The sequence below is a fragment of the Schistocerca serialis genome, chromosome 6, assembly GCF_023864345.2.
Source record: "Schistocerca serialis cubense isolate TAMUIC-IGC-003099 chromosome 6, iqSchSeri2.2, whole genome shotgun sequence".
Lineage (NCBI taxonomy): Eukaryota > Metazoa > Arthropoda > Insecta > Orthoptera > Acrididae > Schistocerca > Schistocerca serialis.
The window spans coordinates 229,037,200-229,065,098 of record NC_064643.1 but is presented as its reverse complement, the minus strand read 5'-3'; the positions used below and the strand labels follow the sequence as shown (position 1 = coordinate 229,065,098).

At 42.5% G+C, this 27,899-nt stretch overlaps 1 protein-coding gene across 1 annotated transcript; it reads right to left on the bottom strand.

The window, feature by feature from the left end:
• On the bottom strand, nucleotides 1-27,232 carry LOC126484777 (probable cytochrome P450 304a1). Its single transcript, XM_050108374.1, has 8 exons — nucleotides 26,890-27,232; nucleotides 24,428-24,591; nucleotides 17,714-17,995; nucleotides 13,084-13,283; nucleotides 11,494-11,611; nucleotides 10,914-11,055; nucleotides 9,952-10,120; nucleotides 1-229 (listed from the first exon to the last, which is right to left on the bottom strand). Exons 1-8 carry the CDS (start codon nucleotides 27,230-27,232, stop codon nucleotides 1-3), a joined length of 1,647 nt encoding a protein of 548 aa, XP_049964331.1.
• Nucleotides 27,233-27,899: the final 667 nt, after the last annotated feature.

The window sequence follows — 27,899 nt, the reverse complement described above, 5'->3', positions numbered from 1 at the left end:
TCAAGGATTGTTGACCACAATCATTGAAGTGTTAGGACTTGTAGCAGGTGCAGCAGCCTGTCCCAAGTCCAGTTTCGAGCTCTGGTAGTGCCAGCAGCCCAGCCAGTTCCAGGCATGCCAGCTGGTTTCCAGCCGCGCCAGCCGGTTCCAGCCATACCAGCAGCCCTCGCCAGTTCCAGCGGCCCTTGCTGGTTCCAGCAACCCTCGCTGGTTCCAGCGGCCCTCGCATCTACTGAAGAGAACGAATCACCTATTTTTAAGTCACCTGGTAAGTGCCGAAATCGAAAGAAATTCGTAAGTGAGCTCGACGATTTCAGCAAGAATGTGTTACGGCGCAAAATATTCGACATGTATAGCCAAGGTGAAAATCCTACGGCACCATGCTCAGAACATTAAGGGAGATGGGATTTAAATGCAGAAAGAGCAATGACGGAAGAAAACTGTTCTTAGAGAGAAGTGACATTGTAACAGCAAGAACGGTGTTCTTGAGAGAAATGCACGAGATAAACAAGCCGGAAAATCACGTATTTATTATCTCGATGAAACACACGTTCACCAGAACCATTCAAGACCAATGTGCTGGAAGACAAGTGACGAAGGTTCCTGTGGGAAAAGGGAGACGCCTTATTGTGCTTCACGCTGGTTCTGCAGAGACAGGCATCATACCAGAGAGTAAATTAATATTTAAAGCATCGAAGACGAAGGAATCAGATGACTATCACTCTGAAATGACCTATGCTGTCTTCAAGCGGTGGTTTGTGCAACAGCTATTTCCGTACATGGCAGAGAATTCTGTTATTGTCATGGACAACTCAAGCGTGCACTCTCTACAAGTGAATAAGGCTCCTACTTCAAATACCAGGAAGGTTGATATTATTTCATGGTTGTCGTCTAATGGAATTACTCGTACAGCGTCACAGACCAGAGGGAGTTACTCATGCCTGGAAATGCATACAAGCCTAAATACCGCACTTAATGAGATAGATTTTGAACTGGTATGCGCGCAAGTTAAAGGCCATATCTCAGAGAGAAACAGCACCTACCGAATTGCTGACGTGGAAAGACACACATGAAGCAGTGGACAACGTAAGCATATCTGCACTGGCAAACTGCGTCAGTCATTCGGAAACACTCCAAGAAGAAGATCGTAAAAAGGAAATCGACAGAGGCTCAGTGATGGAGCCTTTCATAATTAATCTTCACGATTCGGATTCGTCTTTATCAGACAGCGAGGATAAAGACGATGTTTTGGGATACCTGTGACAGTAGTGCAATGCTCTGGTAAGCATTTAAACATATATCGTAAATTGTAAGCCTATATTATGTAACTTGAGTCTAGGTTTGCCTGGCTGATAAAGTAATTATAAAAAGATTTTGGTTTCTCACACAATTTCGTTGTGGACTTTGTTTAAAGCTTGTCTTCAGTGATTACAATCGTCGATTTTCTTATTCAATTATACGTCCAAATATGTAAAATTTCGTTTGAATTTGTGCTAGTCGGACTGCTGTCTTCATTTTTGAAAAAGTAATTGTTCTTGCTTTCCCGAAAAATAGTCCCAACAAACAGCACGTGGAAACTTGTTTTATATATGACAATAACTGTGCAATAGACACAATATCAACAGCTATAAATTATGTGTTGTAAGTGAGTTGTCTAGAAACAGAAAGTGCCTTTGGTCCTTTTAATAACGATTTTTAATGTATGACAGGCTCTTTTTATATTTCTGAAATATGATTCTTTCAGCTATGTGCCGAAAAGATGCTCTACATGTAGACTGCTCAGACGTTTGCCTAGGTCACTTAAAAAACTGGCAAGTAAAAATTTCACATTTGCGAATATTTCCCCTGAAATCCAAATAAATAATTTTGACTACAGATGGCAAGCCATCACAGTGTGAACGTATTCTCTGGGTTCGAAAGGGAGACAGAAATACTCCTGTATGTACCGCAATTTTTCCCAGTACTCACAAGTATTGTAAAACATTTTATGTGTATTATAAAAATCCTTTGAATATCAGTAGGTATACATTTTTTCGCGAGATTTTTTCTGCTTTCCAAATTTTATTTTTCTAGACAGCACAAGAACACTGTATTTTCTGATAACTCAGAATTACTCCAAGAAGAAAATACAGTCTCCAAGAAGAAAATACAGTCTTCTTGTGCTGTCTGATAACTCAGAAAATACAGTCTTCTTGTGCTGTCTAGAAAAATAAAATTTGGAAAGCAGAAGGTACCTCGCGAAAAAATAGGAAAGATAAATAAATGCGCAGCAGTTTTCTCAGTTACTCAACACGGTATTCTTGTGTTGATCGACAGACACAATAAACAATGCCAGTCTGTCTATTATTTTTGCCAATGTTCACAGCTTTTTTTACTTTTACACATTTTATACAACTCCATGTTTTAAAGGCAGACGATTCGATGACAACACCTTTCTCACAAGGACGTATAGGTATTACAGCAGCTGGCTCCCCCCACCACTAAATGCTAGCTGCACAGAACTCCCCCACCACCCGTCAAGATACTTGCCTGCCACATCTCATAGGCAATAAAAATTGTACAAATGGCTCGCCTTTTAACGAGTTGCTAAAGTAGTCAGGACTCAGTTATTCATTGAATGGTATGAGGCGGCTGCAATGCCATGTCTTAGGAACTGCTTCATTTCCTCTGGTTTAACGTTGCCACTAAACTGCACTCGATTTGCCAGTCATCCTCTAGATGATTTCCTAAATTACCGTCTTCAAATATACACTTATGTGTTGCACCTGCACATTTCTTGATATCTTCCATCCACTAGATCGCTGCATCTTGGATCCTGGAATGCAGCAAAGAACTTTCTTTTTCCTTTATTGTCATTTCATGCCTCAGCTGAGGTGGGCCGGCAGTGGCCTACATACGTTGCTCTTTGGCAAAGAGAGACAACATATAGACATAGAAGACAGAGAAACATAAAAATCATGGGAAATAAATGATGAACATTGCACAATATATTAGTAGTCGTTCGACCGAAGGCGCTGTACATTAAGGAAGTCCAAATATTATTTTTCTAGACAGCACAAGAGCACTGTATTTTCTGATAACTCAGAAATACTCTAAGAAGAAAATACAGTCTCCAAGAAGAAAATACAGTCTTCTTGTGCTGTCTGATAACTCAGAAAATACAGTCTTCTTGTGCTGTCTAGAAAAATAAAATTTGGAAAGCAGAAGAAACATTAAGGAAGAAGACGAAGACATCCAGGTGGAGATGCGAAGGTAGGAACAGGATCCGGGAGGTTTTCCACAGGTTGGGGTAGAAGCCGGTGGACCTGACCACAATATATAGTCTGGCCAACAAACTCCCCAGACATGAACATTATTGAGCATATCTGGGATGCCTTGCAACGTGCTATTGAGATCTCCACCCACGTCGTACTCTTAATGATTTATGGACAGCCCTACAGGATTCATGGTGTCAATTCCCTCCAGCACTACTTCAGATATTAGTAGAGTCGATGTCATGTTGTGTATGGTACTCCCGCGTTCTCACGTAGGCCCTTCACGATATTAGGCAGGTGTACAGTTTCTTTGGTTCTTCAGTGTTCAATGCAGTGAACGAAAGAAAAATGACATTCAAAATATTTAGTAAACATGCTTGATCTGTTTCATACTACATAATGCCTTCATCCCCCCCATGAACCATGGACCTTGCCGTTGGTGGGGAGGCTTGCGTGCCTCAGCGATACAGATAGCCGTACCGTAGGTGCAACCACAACGGAGGGGTATCTGTTGAGAGGCCAGACAAACGTGTGGTTCCTGAAGAGGGGCAGCAGCCTTTTCAGTAGTTGCAAGGGCAACAGTCTGGATGATTGACTGATCTGGCCTTGTAACAATAACCAAAACGGCCTTGCTGTGCTGGTACTGCGAACGGCTGAAAGCAAGGGGAAACTACAGCCGTAATTTTTCCCGAGGGCATGCAGCTTTACTGTATGATTACATGATGATGGCGTCCTCTTGGGTAAAATATTCCGGAGGTAAAATAGTCCCCCATTCGGATCTCCGGGCGGGGACTACTCAAGAGGATGTCGTTATCAGGAGAAAGAAAACTGGCGTTCTACGGATCGGAGCGTGGAATGTCAGATCCCTTAATCGGGCAGGTAGGTTAGAAAATTTAAAAAGGGAAATGGATAGGTTGAAGTTAGATATAGTGGGAATTAGTGAAGTTCGGTGGCAGGAGGAACAAGACTTCTGGTCAGGTGACTACAGGGTTATAAACACAAAATCAAATAGGGGTAATGCAGGAGTAGGTTTAATAATGAATAGGAAAATAGGAATGCGGGTAAGCTACTACAAACAGCATAGTGAACGCATTATTGTGGCCAAGATAGATACGAAGCCCACGCCTACTACAGTAGTACAAGTTTATATGCCAACTAGCTCTGCAGATGACGAAGAAATTGAAGAAATGTATGATGAAATAAAAGAAATTATTCAGATTGTGAAGGGAGACGAAAATTTAATAGTCATGGGTGACTGGAATTCGAGTGTAGGAAAAGGGAGAGAAGGAAACATAGTAGGTGAATATGGATTGGGGGACAGAAATGAAAGAGGAAGCCGCCTGGTCGAATTTTGCACAGAGCACAACATAATCATAACTAACACTTGGTTTAAGAATCATGAAAGAAGGTTGTATACATGGAAGAACCCTGGAGATACTAAAAGGTATCAGATAGATTATATAATGGTAAGACAGAGATTTAGGAACCAGGTTTTAAATTGTAAGACATTTCCAGGGGCAGATGTGGACTCTGACCACAATCTATTGGTTATGACCTGTAGATTAAAACTGAAGAAACTGCAAAAAGGTGGGAATTTAAGGAGATGGGACCTGGATAAACTAAAAGAACCAGAGGTTGTACAGAGATTCAAGGAGAGCATAAGGGAGCAATTGACAGGAATGGGGGAAATAAATACAGTAGAAGAAGAATGGGTAGCTTTGAGGGATGAGGTAGTGAAGGCAGCAGAGGATCAAGTAGGTAAAAAGACGAGGGCTAGTAGAAATCCTTGGGTAACAGAAGAAATATTGAATTTAATTGATGAAAGGAGAAAATATAAAAATGCAGTAAGTGAAACAGGCAAAAAGGAATACAAACGTCTCAAAAATGAGATCGACAGGAAGTGCAAAATGGCTAAGCAGGGATGGCTAGAGGACAAATGTAAGGATGTAGAGGCCTATCTCACTAGGGGTAAGATAGATACCGCCTACAGGAAAATTAAAGAGACCTTTGGAGATAAGAGAACGACTTGTATGAATATCAAGAGCTCAGATGGAAACCCAGTTCTAAGCAAAGAAGGGAAAGCAGAAAGGTGGAAGGAGTATATAGAGGGTCTATACAAGGGCGATGTACTTAAGGACAATATTATGGAAATGGAAGAGGATGTAGATGAAGATGAAATGGGAGATATGATACTGCGTGAAGAGTTTGACAGAGCACTGAAAGACCTGAGTCGAAACAAGGCCCCCGGAGTAGACAACATTCCATTGGAACTACTGACGGCCGTGGGAGAGCCAGTCCTGACAAAACTCTATCATCTGGTGAGCAAGATGTATGAAACAGGCGAAATACCCTCAGATTTCAAGAAGAATATAATAATTCCAATCCCAAAGAAAGCAGGTGTTGACAGATGTGAAAATTACCGAACTATCAGCTTAATAAGTCACAGCTGCAAAATACTAACACGAATTCTTTACAGACGAATGGAAAAACTAGTAGAAGCCAACCTCGGGGAAGATCAGTTTGGATTCCGTAGAAACACTGGAACACGTGAGGCAATACTGACCTTACGACTTATCTTAGAAGAAAGATTAGGGAAAGGCAAACCTACGTTTCTAGCATTTGTAGACTTAGAGAAAGCTTTTGACAATGTTGACTGGAATACTCTCTTTCAAATTCTAAAGGTGGCAGGGGTAAAATACAGGGAGCGAAAGGCTATTTACAATTTGTACAGAAACCAGATGGCAGTTATAAGAGTCGAGGGACATGAAAGGGAAGCAGTGGTTGGGAAGGGAGTAAGACAGGGTTGTAGCCTCTCCCCGATGTTGTTCAATCTGTGTATTGAGCAAGCAGTAAAGGAAACAAAAGAAAAATTCGGAGTAGGTATTAAAATTCATGGAGAAGAAATAAAAACTTTGAGGTTCGCCGATGACATTGTAATTCTGTCGGAGACAGCAAAGGACTTGGAAGAGCAGTTGAATGGAATGGACAGTGTCTTGAAAGGAGGATATAAGATGAACATCAACAAAAGCAAAACAAGGATAATGGAATGTAGTCTAATTAAGTCGGGTGATGCTGAGGGAATTAGATTAGGAAATGAGGCACTTAAAGTAGTAAAGGAGTTTTGCTATTTGGGGAGCAAAATAACTGATGATGGTCGAAGTAGAGAGGATATAAAATGTAGGCTGGCAATGGCAAGGAAAGCGTTTCTGAAGAAGAGAAATTTGTTAACATCCAGTATAGATTTAAGTGTCAGGAAGTCATTTCTGAAAGTATTCGTATGGAGTGTAGCCATGTATGGAAGTGAAACATGGACGATAAATAATTTGGACAAGAAGAGAATAGAAGCTTTCGAAATGTGGTGCTACAGAAGAATGCTGAAGATTAGATGGGTAGATCACATAACTAATGAGGAAGTATTGAATAGGATTGGGGAGAAGAGAAGTTTGTGGCACAACTTGACCAGAAGAAGGGATCGGTTGGTGGGACATGTTCTGAGGCATCAAGGGATCACCAATTTAGTATTGGAGGGCAGCGTGGAGGGTAAAAATCGTAGAGGGAGGCCAAGAGATGAATACACTAAGCAGATTCAGAAGGATGTAGGTTGCAGTAGGTACTGGGAGATGAAAAAGCTTGCACAGGATAGAGTAGCATGGAGAGCTGCATCAAACCAGTCTCAGGACTGAAGACCACAACAACAACAACAATGCCTTTATATGTAAGTACAATTACGGTTATTAATCAATTAATCATCCACTCACACGGACAACAGAACATCACTTCGTCAGTGCAACAGCCGTGTGGTCATTGATGGTGTAGGCAATCTGAAACAGAAAACAGTCGACTTGGAGTGTTCTGAGTGATGCCGACCGTTAACGATCAGTACTTTGGGGCCAACTGCCGACTTAGCACGCTGTTACCATAGCTTGTCTAATGGGGTCTAATAATATACTAAATCATTTTTAAAAAAAGACATGAACTGCGTCCTCAGCCCCTGACGAACCCATCGGTAGCGACCGAGCGGCGTGACACCCTCCGAATATGGCGTCATCGGATGCGGTAATGGAAGAGCGTGGGGTCAGTACACCGCTCTCCCAGCCGTTATCAGTTTTCGTGACCGAAGCCGCCATTTCTCAGTCAGGTAGCTCCTCAAATGTCATCGCAAGGGCTGAATGCACCCTGAGTGCGAACAGCGCTCGGCAGACCCAGGCGGTAGCCCATCCATGTGCTAGCCAGTCACAACATCGGTGATCTGGCGGGAACTGGTGTTAGCACTGCGGAAAGTCCGTTAGCTAATTTCCATAGGTTGTAAATTAATAATAAGATCGGCACATATGCAGCCCGAAGTGCTGCCCCACAAAGTCAGTATTGGCTCTTGAGCAGGAAAGTTTCACGACAACTGCTCTACTTCACCAAAGGACCACGTCACTTTTATTTTACCTCCTCGAGTGACCTTCTGCAGCACTGTGGGGAGGGGCTTCAAATGCATACGAGAACTGCTGATATGTACTTGCAAGCAAACAAAAAGTTATTGTCAACTTTGTGATTTGAAGGTGATGGTTAAAAACCTTATCGTAATACATTATTTCTGCAAGAAATTTATGATCAGATGGAACAATGGTTAACAATCTCTGGTATCTTGAATCAACCCTTAGGTTAACAGGCTCTTGTATTTTGAATCGCCTCAATTCTTGGTTGAATTGCTGAGGGCTGGATGGCAACTGTTAACAGCCTCTAAAGCCAAGTGGATCTTTGTACAGTTTCCCTTCAGTTCTAGGTTGAAAGCACGGCACCATGTACATAATGAGTAAAAACGATCATTCGAAGATATGGCTGGGAATGCGTTTCACGGGAAGTACATCCACTTAATGGTGGAGCTAAAATATCTTTGACAATGAAGGTTTCAATGATTGAAAACGTACATGAGGACACACTAGGCAGATGGGAATGTTCTGTTTGTGCTAGGGTTTTAGTGGTACCATCAGCACTGACTGAGACCGAGTGTGTGGTAAGTGGCGATGTTGTCGAGATGCGTCTGCACATACACTAAAGAGCCAAAGAAACTGGTGCACCAGCCTGATATCGCATGGACTCCGTCTGAAGCAGTGGTGGAGGGAACTGACACCATGAATCCTGCAGAGCAATCCATAAATCCGTAAGAGTACGAGGGGGTGGAGATCTCTTCTGAACAGCATGTTCCAAGGCATCCCAGATATGCTCAATGATGTTCATGTCTGGGGACTTGGTCGCCAGCGGAAATGTTCCTGGAGCCACTCTGTAGAAATTCTGTGGGGTGTCGCAATGTCCTGTGGAATTGCCCAAGTACGTCGGAATGCATAATGGGCAAGACTGGAGGCAGGTGATCAGATAGGATGCTTATGTACGTGTCAGCTGTGAGAGTCGTATCTAGACGTATCTGGGGCCCCATATCACTCCAACTGCACACGCCCCACACCATTTCATTTCATTTTCATTGGTTTCGTACTCATCGACCCATTAATTTCAGTGCATTTGTTTCATTTTAGGTCACATAGGATTTTATCAGTACACTGTACGCCACAGTATTTCACATCTGAGCCAAACTATCAGTTTGTATCATCCAGCCAGCATTTGACTCAGTTATGACGTGAAATATTTCCATATCTGCAAGACATTGTGCAAAAACGTGAACTTCACAAAAGGCAAAACTGTAGTATCATATGACTACAACAATGATGAATCACAATAGGAATCGACAAATACAACTGCTGGATGTAATACTTTGAAGATATGAAACTGAATTGCCACAGTTGTAGGTACAGTAGGTGTTAGGCTCGGGTTTATTAGTGGGATATTGGGAAAATACAAGCAGTTTGTAAGGTGGATTGCTTACAAAACACTTGTGCGACTCACCCTAGAATATTGCTCAAAGGCATGTGATTCGTGGCGAGAATTACTAAGAGGGTATATTGATTGTATACAAAGAAGGAAGTATGAATGAATGAAGGTTTGCTTCACTCATGAGAAAGCATAATGGAAATGCTAAAAACCTTAACTAGCACTCATTTGGAAATGGATATTAATTAAACTGCAGATTCGAGAGTCAATCTTATCTGAGGAATCTAGAAATACCCCAGAGCCCGTAAGCGTCGCTGTCGTAGAGTCCGTGAAAACAAGTTAGACTAATTACAGCTCTCACAGAGTGCTTCAAGAAGCTATTTTTCATGCGCTTCATTGCAAATAGAATGGCAGTAAAAATATTTGGTACAGTGGAAAGTGCCCTCTTCTGCGCACTTCACCGTGGCTTTTAGAGTATGGACGCGGATGAAGGTGTAGATGCAGATGTAGATTATCTGACAGAGACGAAAGGATAATAACCAACGCGATTGCATCTATATATAATGAAAATATTTATTTGTTTAATAAAATAAATAAAGTTTTTGTAATAAATACTGTACAAATTCATGGAATATTTTAAAATTAACAATAAATCAGTCTTGGAGAAATCAACATTTGGCATGACAGTTCAGTGCTAGTTGAGCTTTGTGTGTATTCATTAAAGACAGGAAAAAAATACCGAATTCTTCCGAGTCCATGACATGCTACCTCTTATGAACATCAGAGTACAATATGTACGTTTTTTGTGTTTTATAGCATTGTTGACGTGGAACGCATGAAAAAATTCGTTGTGTGGCAACAGTGTCGCTATGGGAGCCTTCACCGGGGCTCAAACTGGGCCCAGAAGGCAGGCGGCGTCTCGATGGCCCCCGGGATGTTGCAGTGGAGAGGCGGCAGGCCGTCTGCCCGAACTGAGAAGTTCTGCAGAAGCGTCGCCAGCATGAGGAACATGTTCTGCCGGGCGAACGTCTCTCCAGGGCATACCCGCTTGCCTGAGAACACATATAAACACTTGCCGGCTGATGTATATCGCATAGCAAGAGTCATAAAATAGAGGTAAAATTAAAAAACATGTTTTATTAAATTAATGGTGGCACACACAACTAACTACTGAATAATTCTGTCAGCGAATTTTTTTTCCCAACTATGGAGATATCGGAAAGGGAGTTGCACAAGGTTTAGTTCTGGGTCAGTCCCATTTATTATGTGTGTGAACGACATTCAATTTAACGTCCATCAAGTAGACGTGATAATTTTTGCAGGTGACTCGAATGTTATAATTAATCTGATTAGAAGACAGGAACAGAAGAAATTACTGATAAAGTTTTGTAGGATTTAATATATGGAAATCTAAAATTGACTTCTCATTAATGCCAAATACAGAAAAAGACATAATATTCTGTACTCTACTGGAAAGAAACAACAACGTGAACAACTTCGTGCCCTTCTCAGTAAAACCCTTACTGGTGTGACTACGTCATATATAGAATAATTATCATTGTTTCGTCTGTTATTGCAGGCATCCATGTCACACGTGGAGTCGGATACCGAAAAGGAGGTTATTAAAATGGATTTCAGCTGTAGAAACCTACATTATTACACTGATTTTCTTTTGTCCTAAGAGAGCCACACATTTGCTTCTCAACTTCTATAACACCGGCATAAGAAGAGACATAAGCCAACCAACTTTCCAATCGGTAGACGTTGAAATATAGTGACAAAAGCGGGATATTTAATACGCTTACACACTCGGAATGTAAATTACTAGGACGTGGTAACACATACCAGTGCTAAAGGGTAGCGTGAGGTCCTTGGTGCACAGAGTGCCGTCGCTGTTGAGGAATCTCTCTGGTCTGAAGTTCTCAGGGTCTCCCCACACACTCTTGTCCATGTGCATGCTCCATAAGTTGGCTATCACCACAGTTCCCTGCAACACAATATATTAATCAGCACATACAAATTTTTAACTCTGTGACGCTTAGAGGAATCATATATACAAAGTAGACATTATAACACCGTATGACACTCAAAATTCGATTGACAAAGCAGAAACATTGTGTTTGGATATTAAATGATTATAGTTAATATGAAATTGTAGTCACCACTGCACGAAATCTTTTTAAATACTTTGTCCTCCTGGGCCAACAGCAGAAGCTAAAGACACACAGTTGACTTTTGATACTGAGTATCCCAATAGGATCTGGAGGTTCGCAACTGACCTTCTGTATGGAGAATTCCAACAGGAGGTAGTAGTTCCTAACTGACCTTTGCATTAACTTTGGTACAGTGAAAACTAACAGGGATAGGGATTCCTCTGACCGTTTACATGAAGAATCCCAGTAGGAGGCAGAGATTTCGAACTTACCTTTGGTATGGAGTACCCCTGTAGGGTTGTGTTCTCTGTAGCTGCATGGGGGATCCCGATTGGCAGCAGCGTCTGCATCCTCATCGTCTCTCGCAGGATGGCCTCTGTGTACGGTAAGCTGCAGACACCTGGTTGCTGTTAATATCTTAAACATAACATTATCATAAACATAACTTGCTCATAAACATAACATTCTCGTCAACATAACTTTCTGTGATTCAAATGACTCTTTGCTGAATGACGGGGAGATTTGAGTACGTAAGTGAGTTTGGTTGTAAAATGAATTATCTGAAGAGTGCGAGGTATTTTTCTGTGTACAGAGAAATAACGTCTTCCAAGTAGCATAAAATGTAAATATTGGTAAAATGTTATACCTTGAAGTGCCGACCGTGACAAGAATTGAGCTATGTGGTACGCTATACGCTAAAATTAATATAATCGGTAAGTCTAAATTCGTGTGGCCTTAGGAGAAGAAGGATATGAGTGGTTACAAATTCCTGAGAGAATATGTTTCCAAGGAAAGTCAGACCATTTTATTCCATATTCATCTCACCACGCTTGTCCTGCAGCATTAAAGCACAGAATATTCAGGTATTAAGTCGATAATAATGAACCTTCTCCATTACCACGGTAGCTCAATTGAAGCGGTAACCACATCATGTATAAGTGTACGACAAAGCAGGTTGTTGAGAAATTTTCACTGCTAGAATTTGTTTGGGGAGTAAAGGAAGGACTAACATCGTATCAGCAGTGTGGTGATTAGTGATGGGCAGTAGTTCAGATAGCTCCTTTCTCAAAGTACCTATCCTGGAATTTGTCTTAATCAAATTCTGGGAACCATTTAAAACCTAAATCGAAATGGCTGCATGGGTTCTTGAGCAGTATTTCCTGAAAAATAGGTCCAGCTATTCCCGAGTACAAGACCAGCGTGCCCAAAGTCTCATGTCTGTGAGAAGTGAATAGCTGGTGCCCTACAGTTCTTGATCATCAGACTATCTGCAGTGTCTGGGATTAATGTGCAAAACAGTCCAGAGTGTGTGCTGGTAATCCATCAACTGGGGATGTTAACTAGTGCCGGCCGCTATGGTCGAGCGGCTCTAGGCGCTTCAGTCCGGAACCGCGCTGCTGCTACGGTCGTAGGTTTGAATCCTGCCTCGGGCATGGATGTGTGTGATGTCCTTAGGTTAGTTAGGTTTGAGTAGTTCTCAGTCTAGGGGACTGATGACCACAGATGTTAAGTCCCATAGTGCTCAGAGCCATTTGAACCATTTGTTAATCGGGAGATGCCCTTGGTGGTGGTGATGGTGGTGAGACGACTAGGCTACACACCACAAACATATTTCAGTATCTTCTGCTATCGTCCGATCAAGAAAAACATGAGCGTGACTGTATATAATACTTGCGCTCTGCATAGAACCCTATACTGATGAGCTGCAGTAAAGATGTGTTACATGTGATGAAGGAGATTTGGAAACTATTCTGGTGAGATAGTTATTGCAACTGGACTCCCTGACACCACCTGTAGGTGGTGGGTTGTATCGGCTAGCCAACTTGCGTGAGCCAGTGGCTAAATGTCTAGTGCATACTCACTGGAGACGGTCGTTAAGGTTTGGAAGCCTGGAGTTTCCCACGACTGAGTCCAGCTCTAGTTGTGCTCGCCTTTGTGCCTCTGGGTGTCGGGCCACGTACAGCAGGGCCCAGGAGAGCACTGTTGACTGCACCATGGAAGCTGGCAAGAAGGTGTCGAACAGAATGACCCCCAGCTGGTCAGCTGTGGACAAAAACACCTGCTGTTGACACATGATGTAGCAAACGTTATAGGGCATCTATTTTACATGTTATCTTGGATGGTGGTGCTGACGTTTTGTAGTACTAAGATGGAGCACGAGTTCAACAGTGATTTGTATATTTGTATACTTTTTCCAAAGAGATTAACCGAAACAGGAGCAAGTTAGTAAGACACAACTTCCATTTAGCACTAACTGGAATATACTGTATCAGTTCCCGTCTTCTTTTTCTCCTTTATTTCTCTCAGATATCTTAATGGCTCTGAGCAGTATGGGACTCAACTGCTGAGGTCATTAGTCCCCTAGAACTTAGAACTAGTTAAACCTAACTAACCTAAGGACATCACAAACATCCATGCCCGAGGCAGGATTCGAACCTGCGACCGTAGCGGTCTTGCGGTTCCAGACTGCAGCGCCTTTAACCGCACGGCCACTTCGGCCGGCTCTCTCAGATATCTGTCAATGAAGTCCCTCATGTGATCATCAGAGTATGTCTTCTCGTGTTCCTTGATCACTTGCTGCAAAGAGACAGACTTAGTCATTTATGTGACATTTCTGTCATAGTAGAAAAAAATTTCTTGACTTTATTCTACTTTATCAGCCTCAAGTCTATTACGGTTATAGATGCAGAACACGACGCATATGGAGACCTCGAAATGTAGTACTCAAGGTGTAAAAATTGGATTATGAAGATAATGTCACAGATACGTTGTCAATGGATCTTTCGTCTCTTTAAGTTCAAAAATGGTTCAAATAGCTCTGAGCACTATGGGACTTAACATCGGAGGTCATCAGTCCCCTAGAACTTAGAACTACTTAAACCTAACTAACCCAAGGACATCACACACATCCATGCCCAAGGCAGGATTCGAACCTGCGACCGTAGCGGTCGCGCGGTTCCGGACTGAAGCGCCTAGAACCGCTCGGCCACGGCGGCCGGCGGCTATATTTAAGTCTTTGAGACGGTAGACTTCTAGTATAAATAATGTCCTGGCATTCGCCAATGGCTCTGTAATGACAAGCAGAAAAAAAGTATTTCCAATGGATACATACACTTCTAGTCAGGCGTTCAGAAACGCTTCTGTTTAGAAGTAAAAGATTTACCAACATAGATCTTATCTTTATTTCGTTATGGGCGATTATCAGCCGGAAACTTCAGCTTGAAAATTTTTTAGGCAGTCATAGAAGCCAAGTAGAAAGTTTGAACATGGAAAGACATTTAAGCATTACTGTTTTACGCGTGACGACATTAAGGGAAAGTAATGCCTACTTGTAAAATAGTCATATTAATTGGTTGTAAACTGGCACGTAAAATCTTCATATTAATGGGCTGTAAAATGGCACCTTTGGCAACTCATAATTGCTCATACAGGACATTTCAATCAACAATTTATTCCATTCTTGGAACTTCGGGTGTTTTAGAGAAATTTCAGTGTTAGAAAATGATAAGCAACCGTTAAAATTCAGTACTAATTTTACTAAAGACGTAAAATAAGGAGAAGAAAATCTATTGACATATGAGATAGTAGTTGCCAGTAAGTTGTAAGGCTTGAGTCAATAACAATAAAATATGGAAACTGGCAAAAAGTGCTGAAAATTGGTAAAAATACAATGTCACAAAGAAAGATGTAAAGACAGACAACCCTCTCAGAAATCAATTGAAGATCGTATTGCATATCTAACTCATGGTTACATTTCTCACTAGATAATACTTTATCTCCTAAGTTTATAAAATGCTTCTTAAATTGCTAGGGAATTCTGAGTGTTTAAACATCCACGATTTAAAAAAAAAATTGAAAACAGAAGCTTTGATCTAGGATGTTTAGCGATCTTGCCACGAATCATAATAACGGTCTCTGACGGGTATGGTGTTTCAGGAAAGAAGTACATAATAAAGTAATTTACTGAAACGGCGTGAACACATTACTAACGTGAAAATAGTAGAAAATCTTGTCAGCTAGCTTGACATTGTCTTGGCATGTGAAGTGAGGATGGTACGCTATTGAGAACCTGATTAATGTCAAATCAGTCAGGAACATAATCTGCTGAGAAATGCTTCTCAATTCTTTATTAGCAGTTCCTCCAGCAAAAGCTGCTTCAACTTTCAGGGTAATGCTTTTCTTCAGGTATTTAGTAGACAAGAGAGAATCTGAGGAGGCAGTTCTTGCCAGAAAATCCTATTACTTCACGCTGAAAATTCTGCATCTACATCTACATCTCCAGTCCGCTAGTGGCTTTATGGTGTGGCACACTGTATTCCTCCCATCAACATCTATTCTCTCTTCCCTAATTCCTTCATGATAGGCACGTGGGAAGAATGACTGTCGATAAATCAACAAATCATGCCTAACTTGTCTGATTTTCTCATTGTGATCATTTCGTACGAGAGGAGGTAATATGTTGTCCGACTCGTCCCGAAACCAGAGGTTGTGCAGACTCAAGAAAAAGACCATGTAAATTATGTTCGTCCCTCTTCCTCTGGTTTTCTGCTGCACAGAACTCTAGCCAGAAAGGATTGACAGAGGGCGTCAAGAAAGTTCAAAGAAGGGCATTTTGTTATATACACTGCTGGCCATTAAAACTGCTGTACCAAGAAGAAATGCAGATGATAAAAAGGTATTCATTGGACAAATATATTATAATAGAACTGGCATGTGATTACATTTTCACGCAATTTCGGTGCATAGATCCTGAGAAATCAGTACCCAGAACAACCACCTCTGGCCGTAATAACAGCCTTGATACGCCTGGGCATTGAGTCAAACAGAGCTTGGATGGGGTGTACAGGTACAGCTGTCCATGCAGCTTCAACACGATACCACAGTTCATCAAGAGTACTGACTGGCGTATTGTGACGAGCCAGTTGCTCGGCCACCATTGACCAGACGTTTTGAATTAGTGAGAGATCTGGAGAATGTGCTGGCCAGGGCAGCAGTCGCACATTTTCTGTATCCAGAAAGGCCCGTACAGGACCTGCAACATGCGGTCGAGCATTATCCTGCTGACATGTCGGTATTCGCAGGGATCGAATGAAGGGTAGAGTCACGGGTCGTAGCTCATCTGAAATCTAACGTCCACTCTTCAAAGTGCCGTTAATTCGAACAAGAGGTGACCGAGACGTGTAACCAATGGACCCCATACCATCACGCCGGTTGATACGCCAGTATGGCGATGACGAATACACGCTTCCAATGCGCGTTCACCGCGATGTCACCAAACACGGATGCGAGCATCGTGATGCTGTAAACAGAACCTGGATTTATCCGAAAAAATGACGTTGTGGCATTCGTCCACCCAGGTTCGTCGTTGAGTACACCATCGCAGGCGCTCCTGTCTGTGATACAGCGTCAAGGGTAACTGCAGCCACGGTCTCCGAGCTGATAGTCCGTGCTGCTGCAAACGTCGTCGAACTGTTCGTGCAGATGGTTGTTGCCTTGGAAACGTCCCCATCTGTTGACTCAGGGATCGAGACGTGGCTGCACGATCCGTTACAGCCATGCGGATAAGATGCCTCTCATCTCGACTGTTAGTGATACGAGGATGTAGGGATCCAGCACGACGTTCCGTATTACCCTCCTGAACCCACCGATTCCATATTCTGCTAACAGTCATTGGATCTCGACCAACGCGAGAACCAATGTTGCGATGCGATAAACCGCAATCTCGATAGGCTACAATCCGATCTTTATCAAAGTCGGAAACGTGATGGTACGCATTTCTCCTCCTTACACGAGGCAACACAACAACGTTTCACCAGGCAACGCCGGTCAAATGCTGTTTGTGTATGAGAAATCGGTTGGAAACTTTCCTCATGTCAGCACGTTGTAGATGTCGCCACCGGCGCCAACCTTGTGTGAGTGCTCTGAAGAGATAATCATTTGCATATCACAGCATCTTAATCCTGTCGGATAAATTACGTGTCTGTAGCACGTCATCCTCGTGGTGTAGCAATTTTAATGGCCTGTAGTGTATTACCTCGAAATAGGGGTGAGAGTGTCAATGACACAATAAGGAAGATGAGGCGCCAAATCTTCTTGACATTTTATTGACTCTTGCGTACATACGTAAAAATAACCAGAGTGACAAAATACAATATATCCGATAACATACAGGAGTATTTCGGTGTTAATTTTTGCTTGTACTACAGTAAAACAATACGGGAATAGACTGAAAATTTTTCAACGCACTCTAATCCGAACATATAAGTCTGAAATGGAGTAATCACGCTGCTGTATAAGTAGATTTGTTCGCTCAAGGTCATTGCTAGTTCCTGCACCAGTCATCTCTTTTATATTTGCCAGAATCTCCTAGTGTTGCTGTTCTCTCTCCTCTACGTAACAGTTAAAGGCAGCTACAGGCAGCCAGACATTTTCGATCTACTCTACAATCTTGCTTCCGCCACCGAGAGGAATAGTGGATACCTCGGTACTCACATGGAAGTAGGTCAGGATCTTCTCGGCGGACTCGACCGTGTCGTGGTAGCCGGACATCTTGGGCGCGATGGAGGCCAGTGCGGAGTGCAGCGTGAGGAAACCGCCTGTGGCGTCTCCAGCCCCGGCCGTCTGCAGGCCTGCGTGCCCCAGGTAGCGGCACACCCCGTCTGCTGTCCGCGGCAGCCGGCTGCCCGCCACCACCGGCATAAAGCCATTGATGAAGCCAGGGAAAAGGGCATCCGGTAGCAGCACGCGCCGGCTGCTGTCTCCTCCTGATGATGGCTGCACCACAACTTGCCGAAACGTCGCCAGTCACTTATAGTGAAGCCAGTTCTGTACTATTTACTATAGTTAGGTATAGAGTTTGGAAACTCTTAAACTGGAAAGGGCATTACTGTGATAGACTATTATCTTACTCAGAATATAGACGTTTAGTAAACTGTGATCTAATCAGAACTGCGAGTGACTACTGCGTAAAAAAAACAACCACCCTGTCTTCAGGCCACGAGTGGCCTACCGGGACCATCCGACCGCCTCCTCAGTGGAGGATGCGGATAGGAGGGGCGTGGGGTCAGCACACCGCTCTCCCAGTAGTTATGATGGTATTCTCGACCGAAGCAGCTACTATTCGGTCGAGTAGCTCCTCAATTGGCATCATGAGGCTGAGTGCACCCCGGAAAATGGCAACAGCGCTTGGCGGCCTGGATGGTCACCCATCCAAGTACCGACCACCCCCGACAGCGCTTAACTTTGGTGATCTCACGGGAACCGGTGTATCCACTGCGGCAAGGCTGTTGCCTATGACTACTGTGTAAAGGTGAGTGTTTTTTATTAGTGTTCCTGACGTAGAAGGAATTCAAATATCATGTGTAGTATTTGAAGTTATGTCACTGAACTTTACTTTACTTTACTCCTTGGCGTGACAGTGCTTGTAGGGCCTTGGCCTCACTGACAATCTCCGCCTACTCTTCTCTGTTGGCTGCCTTGGCTCTCCATCTTCTAACTCCCATCCTTCTCAAGTCCACATTGTCTAGCCATCTGATTCTTGGTCTGCCCCTTATACGACGTCCCCCAGGTTTTCCTTTATAGACTTTCTTGTCTCTGCTGTTCTCCACCATTCTTTCTACATTTCCCAACCAACGTAGTCTATTACTCTTTATTTCTGTCACGATATCTGGTGTGTTGTATAACTCTCTCTCCTTATTATTTTTGATTCCCCAAAAAACCCCATCGTTAACTGGCACATAGATTTTCCTAATTATCTTCCTTTCCCATCTCAGCAACAACTCCTCATCATTTTGTGTCATTGTCCAGGTTTCCGAACCATATATCACCACAGGTGTAACTACTGTACAATACACAGCCAGCTTCAGATTCCTACTAAGACTCCTTGATTTAAACACTTTAACCAGTGCAAAGTAGCTCCTGTTACCAACAGCAATCCTTGTATGTATTTCTTCTCTCATACCATTATTTTCAGTTACCAGTGATCCCAGATATTTAAAGCTCTCACAGCATTCATACTCTTTACCGTTCAAAGTCAAGCTTCTTTCTTCTTCACTATATATTTTCCTAAATGTTAACATATACTTGGTCTTTGACTAATTAATGGTCAGCCCCATCTCTGCACCATATCTTTCTATTTTTTCAATCTTTTCTTCCAGGTCGGGTTTCCTCCTGGATAACAAATCAATATCATCCACATATGCAAGCCCCTGAGTCACTTAATTAAACAGTGTTCCCTCAGGGTTGTTGGTCTGTGTCTTTCGCATTACACTCTCCAAGGCGACATTAAACAGAACAGTGGAGAGCACACCACCCTGTCGCAGTCCATGGTTAACTTCAAATGCCTTTGGAAAAGTGCCGTCGAACTTTACTTTGCATACTGTTGTTCTGAAAGTCATTTGAACCAATATTGTCAGTTTGTTAGAGACTGCTGCCTCTTGCATTGCCCTCCAAAGTTGATCCCTTTTGATACTATCATAAGCTTGTTTGAAAAACAATGAACAGCTGGTAGACATCGATGTTATAACATTTTTCAAGTATCTGTCTGATAGTGAAAATCTGATCTGTAGTGGATCTGTTAGTCCTGAAACCACACTGGTAGTTTTCTAAATACTCTTCTACATATGTTCCTAACCGCCCAGCCATGATTTTTCCTAATACTTTGTATACTATGCAGAGCAGTGCATCCCTCTATAATCCCCACAGGCAGCTTTGTCATGTTTCTTATGTATAGGGCACAGTATTGGTGTACTCTACTGTTTCGGCATATTTTCTTTCCGCCATATTTCCTCTATAATCTCATTCAAAACCCTTAATAGTTTCCCTCCATCATATTTTACCATTTCTACTGTAATATTGTCTTCTTCCGGAGCTTTATTGGTTTTAAGAGTCTTGATACTAACTTTAACTTCTTCCAGTGTGGGTTCTGCTACTGCTCCCTGGTGCTCTTCATCTCTGTTTACTTTCTGCTGCCATACCAGTGTCAACCCCACATTCGTTTTCCGATTCGGCATTCAGTAGTTCACTAAAATACTCCACCCATTTGTCTAAAATCTTATCTTTTCCTACAATCAGATTTCCCTACTTATCTTTACAGAAAACTGCTCTGGGTTGGAATCCTTTCCTTATATCTTTAACCCTCATACAGAATTTCCTTGTTTCTTGAGCAGTATTTCTCTCTTGTACTTCATCAATCCATCGTTCTTCAAATTCTCTCTTTTTCCTCCTACATTCCTTATCTGCTTCCCTTCTCTTCTCCTGGTATTCTTCTACAGTACCTCTAGTTCTCCTCTGCAGCATTCTTTTTCTTGCCAAATTTCTTTCTTCTATCTTCCTCCTACAGTCTTCATCAAACAAGCTCTGGGTCCTCGATTGCTTCTTTCGCCCAGTACAGTTTCAGCCGTCTCATGTGTTATTCCCATCTTTCTTCAATATCCTCTCCTGTCCGCTTTCAGGTTCATTACGTCTATATGTCAAGATAGTTTTATACTGTTGTACTGTATTTTCATCATTTCTTAACTTGGTATCATCAAACCTTGGCGCAATAACTTTCTTGGTCTGTGTATACTTGGCTATCCTCTGTCTGTATTTGATTCTTACCAAATAATTATCACTATCGCCATCTGCTCCATGACAGCTATCCACCTCTAATACATTTGAAACGTGTCGTCTATTAATGAGTATGTGATCAATCTGATATTTTGTGATCCCATCTGGCGAGCACCATGTAACTTTCCTCATATCCTTCCTTTGCATCTATGTGCTTTTAATAATCATGTTATTGCTCGTGGCAAAATTAATTATCATTAGAAACTTCGTGTAGACTCTCCTTACCAGTTGTTTTCCCGTATGCTATTTCTTTTCCTGCATGAGCACTGAAGTCCCTCACAACCACCTTAACATCATGCTTTGACATCCTTGCTATTTCCTGCTCCAGTTGCTCGTAGAATACATCTTTTTTCACCGACTCTGCATCTCCTGCTGGTGCATATGCACATATGAAGGATATATGACACTGAACTAAACAAGTTTTTTTCTAGATTATGATTATTAAACCTTAAGGCTTAGATTATATAAGGATCACAGTAGAATAAAACAATCCAAATATTATGTGCATTGCACTTAACTGAGAGCCCAGAATACAGCCAAACACTAAGTTCAAGGCTGCATATCGTTCCACTGTACTCCAGGTGTGAAGTTAACGTAGTTATAGCTCTGAATAGTCATCTGTCGGATCTATTGCTTACCAGCACAGATTCTGTCTCGGACAGACCCACAGTGAGGTGCTCAGCTGCGTTGTGTGGTCATTGCATGGCTGATCTGCACCGTTACAACTTTCCTGGTCGCATATTTAAAGGAGCCACCTTTCTGAGTGGTGTAGCTGAGCAGTTAGTCATTTTACATCTATGCTCTGGAAGCCTCATTACGGCCTGTGACATGGGTACCTTGTGTACAATTGACACATTCCCCCTTTCCACTTCCTGTCGCCGATGGTGTGTGGAAAGAAATATTTTTTATAAATCTTCGTATAAGCTCGAATCTGTCTGATTTTACCTTCATTGTCTTTTCGCCAAATGCACAAGGACACGCATATTAATTGACTGACGTTTAAGAAGAATGCGCTCTCCGAATTTTAGCGGTAAAGCACTAAACGAAGTTTTGATATGAAATGCAGTGCTTTCTTAGAATCTCTCACTTTACACCACTAATCCTATCTAGTTAAGAGTTCGGTCTACAAACAGTCATCTGGACCCATCGACGTTACCCAAAAGCTCATTTATATATGTACTAGCTGACAAATCCGCCAATTCCTTGGTTTTATTTTTACCAGTTTTCTATTAGAAACGAAAACAAAAAATTAACTGTGTTCGTAAAGAAGTATCAAAAAAATTAATCTCCAGGTACTCGTGAAAACAGTCGTACAAAGAAATATGCGTAATGTACAAATGTATAATAACAGGATCCAAATTAAGAAAAATGATTACGGACAGTTTCTGTAAGATGGGCGTGTCTACAAAGCGATTTTGTAAACGTTACTTTGAAAACGCCTCTTCATAGCTCTACAGGATGTTACAAAAAGGTTCGGCGAAACTTTCAGGAAACATTCCTCACACACAAATAAAGAAAAGATGTTATGTGGACATGTGTCCGGAAACGCTTAATTTCCATGCTAGAGCTCATTTTAGTTTCGTCAGTATGTACTGCACTTCCTCGATTAACCGCCAGTTGGCCCAATTGAAGGAAGGTAATGTTGACTTCGGTGCTTGTGTAGACACGCGACTCATTGCTCTACAGTACTAGCATCAAGCACAGCAGTACGTAGCATCAACAGGTTAGTGTTAATCACGAACGTGGTTTTGCAGTCAGTGCAATGTTTACAAATGCGGAGTTGGCAGATGCCCATTTGATGTATGGATTAGCACGGGGCAATAGCCGTGGCGCAGTACGTTTGTATCGAGACAGATTTCCAGAACGAAGGTGACCCGACAGGAAGACGTTCGAAGCAATTGATCGGCGTCTTAGAGAGCACGGAACATTCCAGCCTATTACTCGCGACTGAGGAAGACCTAGTACGACGAGGACACCTGCAATGGACTAGGCAATTCTTCGTGCAGTTGACGATAAGCCTAATGTCAGCGTCAGAGAAGTTGCTGCTGTACAAGGTAACGTTGACCACTTCACTGTATGGAGAGTGCTACGGGAGAACCAGTTGTTTCAGTACCATGTACAGCGTGTGCAGGTACTATCAGCAGCTGATTAGCCTCCACGGGTACACTTCTGCGAATGGTTCATCCAACAATGTGTCAATCCTCATTTCAGTGCAAATGTTCTCTTTACGGGTGAGGCTTCATTACAACGTGATCAAATTGTAAATTTTCACAATCAACATGTGAGGGCTGACGAGAATCCGCGCGCAATTGTGCAATCACGTCATCAACACAGATTTTCTGTGAACGTTTGGGCAGGCATTGTTGGTGATGTCTTGATTGGGCCCCATGTTCTTCCACCTTCGCTCAATGGAGCACGTTATCATGATTTCATACGGGATACTCTACCTGTGCTGCTAGAACATGTGCCTTTAGAAGTACGACACAACATGTGGTTCATGCACGATGGAGCTCCTGCACATTTCAGTCGAAGTGTTCGTACGCTTCTCAACAACAGATTCGGTGACCGATAGATTGGTAGAGGCGGACCAATTCCATGGCCTCCACGCTCTCCTGACCTCAACCCTCTTGACTTTCACTTATGGGGGCATTTGAAAGCTCTTGTCTACACAACCCCGGTACGAAATGTAGAGACTCTTCGTGCTCGTATTGTGGACGGCTGTGATACAATACGCCATTCTCCAGGGCTGCATCAGCGCATCAGGGATTCCATGGGACACAGGGTGGATGCATGTATCCTCGCTAACGGAGGACATTATGAACATTTCCTGCAACAAAGTGTTTGAAGTCACGCTGGTACGTTATGTTGCTGTGTTTTTCCATTCCATGATTAATGTGATTTGAAGAGAAGTAATAAAATGAGCTCTAACATGGAAAGTAAGCGTTTCCGGACACATATCCACGTAACATATTTTCTTTCTTTGTGTGTGAGGAATGTTTCCTGAAAGTTTGGCCGTACCTTTTTGTAACACCCTGTATACATGCTTATCGTTTTCTCCTACATCTGTTTGCGCTTCGCAGTTCAAAGCTGCCAAAGCACTGCCAGGTGTCAGGGATTTCCTCGACTGGACTGTAGGAGTGTCTTAAAAGTAAAGAATAGATGTATTACAACTTCATGCATGATACGGCAGTTTTTCACGCATCTCTGTGTTTACGATGTCTTATCTCCTATATGACGATAGGTACGTGGTTTTTACCCCCTAAGCGATTGTTGCCTAATGTTAAAGGCTATGTGAACCAATTTTGATTGAATTTGGGCCAGTGGTTTAGGAGGTGATTTGGAACATAGTCCCACACATAGCACATACATATTTCCATTTTTATAATATGTACGGATTGTGAACATTAATAGTCCTACATACTGAAAGAGCCAATACCTTGTTTAATGTACACGGACTACAGCGCAGAACTATCGTAAAGCTTGCAGTAATTACAGATGACCACCCATACAACAGATATCCAGAACATCACGAATGAGACCAACACTATTCGTCTACGTTGCGTGCAGCTAGCAAGAAGGAAGGCTGTTCCTGGGACTCACCTCATCCTGCCTTTCTCCCCGGATGAGCTCCACCAACTCTGCCATCTCAGCCTCGATCTCGGACTCCAGGTGGTCGGAACGACGTCCGAAGCCAAAGTCCCGCAGGTACCTCAGCGTGAAGCGACGCTGCTCCATCAGCTCTGGGCCCACTCTGAAGTTTATGCCTATACATCGTGGAAGGTAGCCTTATCAGCATTCATATGGCATTGAAGAATCTTATGCATTTCATTCATGAACTTACTCTGAGAGATTGCACGGAATTGAACGTGCCACGGAACTGTGGGCGAGGGTGTGGCTGGCAAGGTGTGAAGAAAACCATTTGGCGATGGTGTCCCCTATATCGGTCACTCCAGTGAGATGATGTAACCCTGCCACACTTCCAAATGGAACACTATCCCCTAACACACAGCTTAATGCCCCAGTCTGTAAACCTGTGGCATACAGATCACTGCACTCCACGTTTTATTCAAGTCCATTATGCGTTTTGACGAGAGGATATATAGGTGAAAGGGTGGAAACATACCTAAGAGGTGCTCTGCTCTAGCTAATGGCGAGACAGATACAGTAAAAATTTGAAAAACTGTGTGATGTCTGAACTCCAGCCTAGGCTTTTAGGTTCAAATGGCTCTCAGCATTATGGGACTTTAATTTCTGAGGTCATCAGTCCCCTAGAACTTAGAACTACTTAAACCTAACTAACCTAAGGACATCACACACATCCATGCCCGAGGCAGGATTCGAACATGCGATCGCAGCGGTCGCGCGGTTCCAGACTGCAGCGCCTAGAACCGCTCGGCCATGCCGGCCGGCAGGCTTTTAGGCTGTCAAGCTTTGCGCAGTGCCTGTATCATATGGTTTTAGTACAGTGATCAGCCACTCACATTCATATGTTGTCCTATTTTTTGATTCTGGTATTTCCTGTTGTTTGTGTGTGTATGTGTGTGCGTGGGGGGGGGGGGGGGATTTGTACACTCTCATTGTTTGGCATTGTTTTATCAGTATTAATAACACTCATCTCATTAAAGACTTCACCGAAGACCTGGCTATCATATGCCCAAACCAATGTATCATCGTTATCCCTACGCTTCAAGATTCACGAGACGTAGTATTTATGCCCAGAAACGGAGTGGAACAAGAGTTTTGGCAAATAGGAAGTGGGGCAACAACGCCTGCTAGGCTGACGATGCAGTCCTAGTTGCTAATAACGTGTGTGACCTGCTGCAACTGGTCATGGTAACAGGTGAACACAATAAATCAATTGGCCAAAATACGGAGAATAAAAGACATAATTCATGTTATTGTCTATTAACTTGAACTTAGTTTAAAACTTGAAAACCTGATGACGGTAGAAAATGACGCATTAAAGAAGCCTGACAGGAGGACTTACTATTTAGAAAGAAAGTGCTCACACGTTCTGATTTTCACTTGGACATAAGACCAAGATTTCTGAAATGTTCTGTTTGGTGTAACGTAATGGAGCCAAAAATAGTCCATTATCCAAATGTGGTCACCCTGTCTTAACTCTCCAGGAAGTAGTGAACTCTTAGGGTTTTAACATGAACGTCTTCAGAGGGCCCTGATAAGTTAAGTAGGGTACTTTAAAAAAGGAAGAATTCGCTGTGATAGTCCTGAATATTGCTTTTCTTTCCAGAGAAAAGGTGAGTTTCTGGTACATTTTAGTTACAGAATGTGTTTCACTGTGAAATATAAATATTAGAAAGCCAGTTTTTTTCAATCACAGGTCATCCATCACTGCTTTATTTTGGATTTGTTGAATGTACCTTTGGCAATCAAACACCAACTGCAATGCAGGCTGTTCTCATATGTCTCCTAAAGTAGATATTGTTGATGGAAGTGACCTGCGAGAAGATGCAAAATGTCCATTGTGCAATAAACTGTATTCCCAGGACAACAAAGGACCAAATTGGATTAGGTGTATACAGTATTTTTGTGGAGCCACGATAAATGCAGTGGCCGAAACTAAATTTATTTGCACTGTTTGTTTGAAAAGTAGAACATTTTCTAGCATTAACTGATTTTTCCAAATTCTTTGATGTTTAGCGATTTTATTGGCATCTCTTGAAGTTTTGTTACCTTTAATACATGGGAGTCGTATTTGGATCACCTTTGTCATAATTAAATGATGGCTACTCTTTTGTATCATCATTACTTTTCGCAGTCTTCATAAAGGTGATACAAAATTTGACTTTCGCACAAAGGGTAAACAAACTTTTCAGCCTAATAACCCATGTGCTCTTCTGTGATGTAGCAGTCTGATGGATTTACAAGTGATAAAAAAAAGGCAGCCATATTTTGCGACTCTACCTCACACGTTTTTTACGGTTAAAGTGGAAAGTAAATACCATGTGTGGAATGTTTCCATATTGCTCCAGCACTAAACAGGAAACTAAACAGGAAAAACTATTAAACTAATGATAAACTTCCTTCTGCAGGTAGCAGACAGTGCTTATCGAGGTCCTCATGCGGCATCCTCTGCTTGATGGCGATGTTGGATATGCGGCCCTGCAGACTGGGTTTGTTGAAGGCCTCCTTGGCAGCCTCGTAGTCGTTGATGACCACCACAGGTAGCGGTCCAAAGTAGAGGCCCACCAGTTTGGAATTGTAGCGGCGCTTGAAGGCGTCCATCACTTTGTATGGGAACTTGTAGTTCTCCAGCAGCAGCTCGATGTAGCTTCCCCATATTGGTAGTCTAGGGGGGCCTGTAACGTACAACACTGGGAGTGTTTTCTGCCACACAGATAACAGCGGCAACAGGGTTGGAGGCAGACTTGCCAGAAACTCCATTCTGACAAGTTATTTAAGTCAGATGACGCACACGTTCAAAACCCTTGTGTCTGAAAACAGTGTATGCTTACGGAATATTATACACTGTTACAGGACCATAAAGCTCCTTATTTGCTTAGATAGAAGGTAGACGAGGACACTCAGTTTACGTGGTAAACATCTGGGTAGAGGAGTGCCGCATCATACGTTTCAGTTACGTTTTTGTGGAACAGAAGATCATCAGGAACAAAGTAAATGCTATCAGTATATAGAATTTCTAAGGCCTACCGATACACTGTAGGGCAGAAAGGTGTAGCGATCGATTTTAGGCTTGAAGAACACTCCAACGTTACTGAAACGTGCGAAGAATAGACCAGAAGAAAACATTAACTATACTATATGAGCAACATTTCAAGCATATGTTACCGATAAGGAAAACTGTCAGATGCACATCCTCACATTTAATGGTAAGATGGCCGAGTGGATAGCCCGTCAAAAGCTGAACATAGATCAAGCATGAAAACAGGAAGAAGGTGTACTGAACAGTGAAAAAAGAAGCAAAATAGAAACAGTGAACGGGCCAAGATCAAGATATGCAACACGGAGCAAATTTTAACGACTCTGTCGTCGTGGTTATGTGGTCGCGCTGCTGGACTGGGAACAGGGAAATCTGGGTTCAGTTCTCCGT

Excerpts from the sequence above, each read along its gene's own strand:
- LOC126484777 (XM_050108374.1), bottom strand. The coding sequence starts at position 27,232 with ATGGAGTTTCTGGCAAGTCTGCCTCCAACCCTGTTGCCGCTGTTATCT. Across the intron at positions 11,612-13,083 it reads AACCTTAACGACCGTCTCCA|CTTACCGTACACAGAGGCCA; the intron begins GTGAGTATGCAC and ends AGGTGTCTGCAG. Across the intron at positions 10,121-10,913 it reads CACGCTACCCTTTAGCACTG|GCAAGCGGGTATGCCCTGGA; the intron begins GTATGTGTTACC and ends ATGTGTTCTCAG.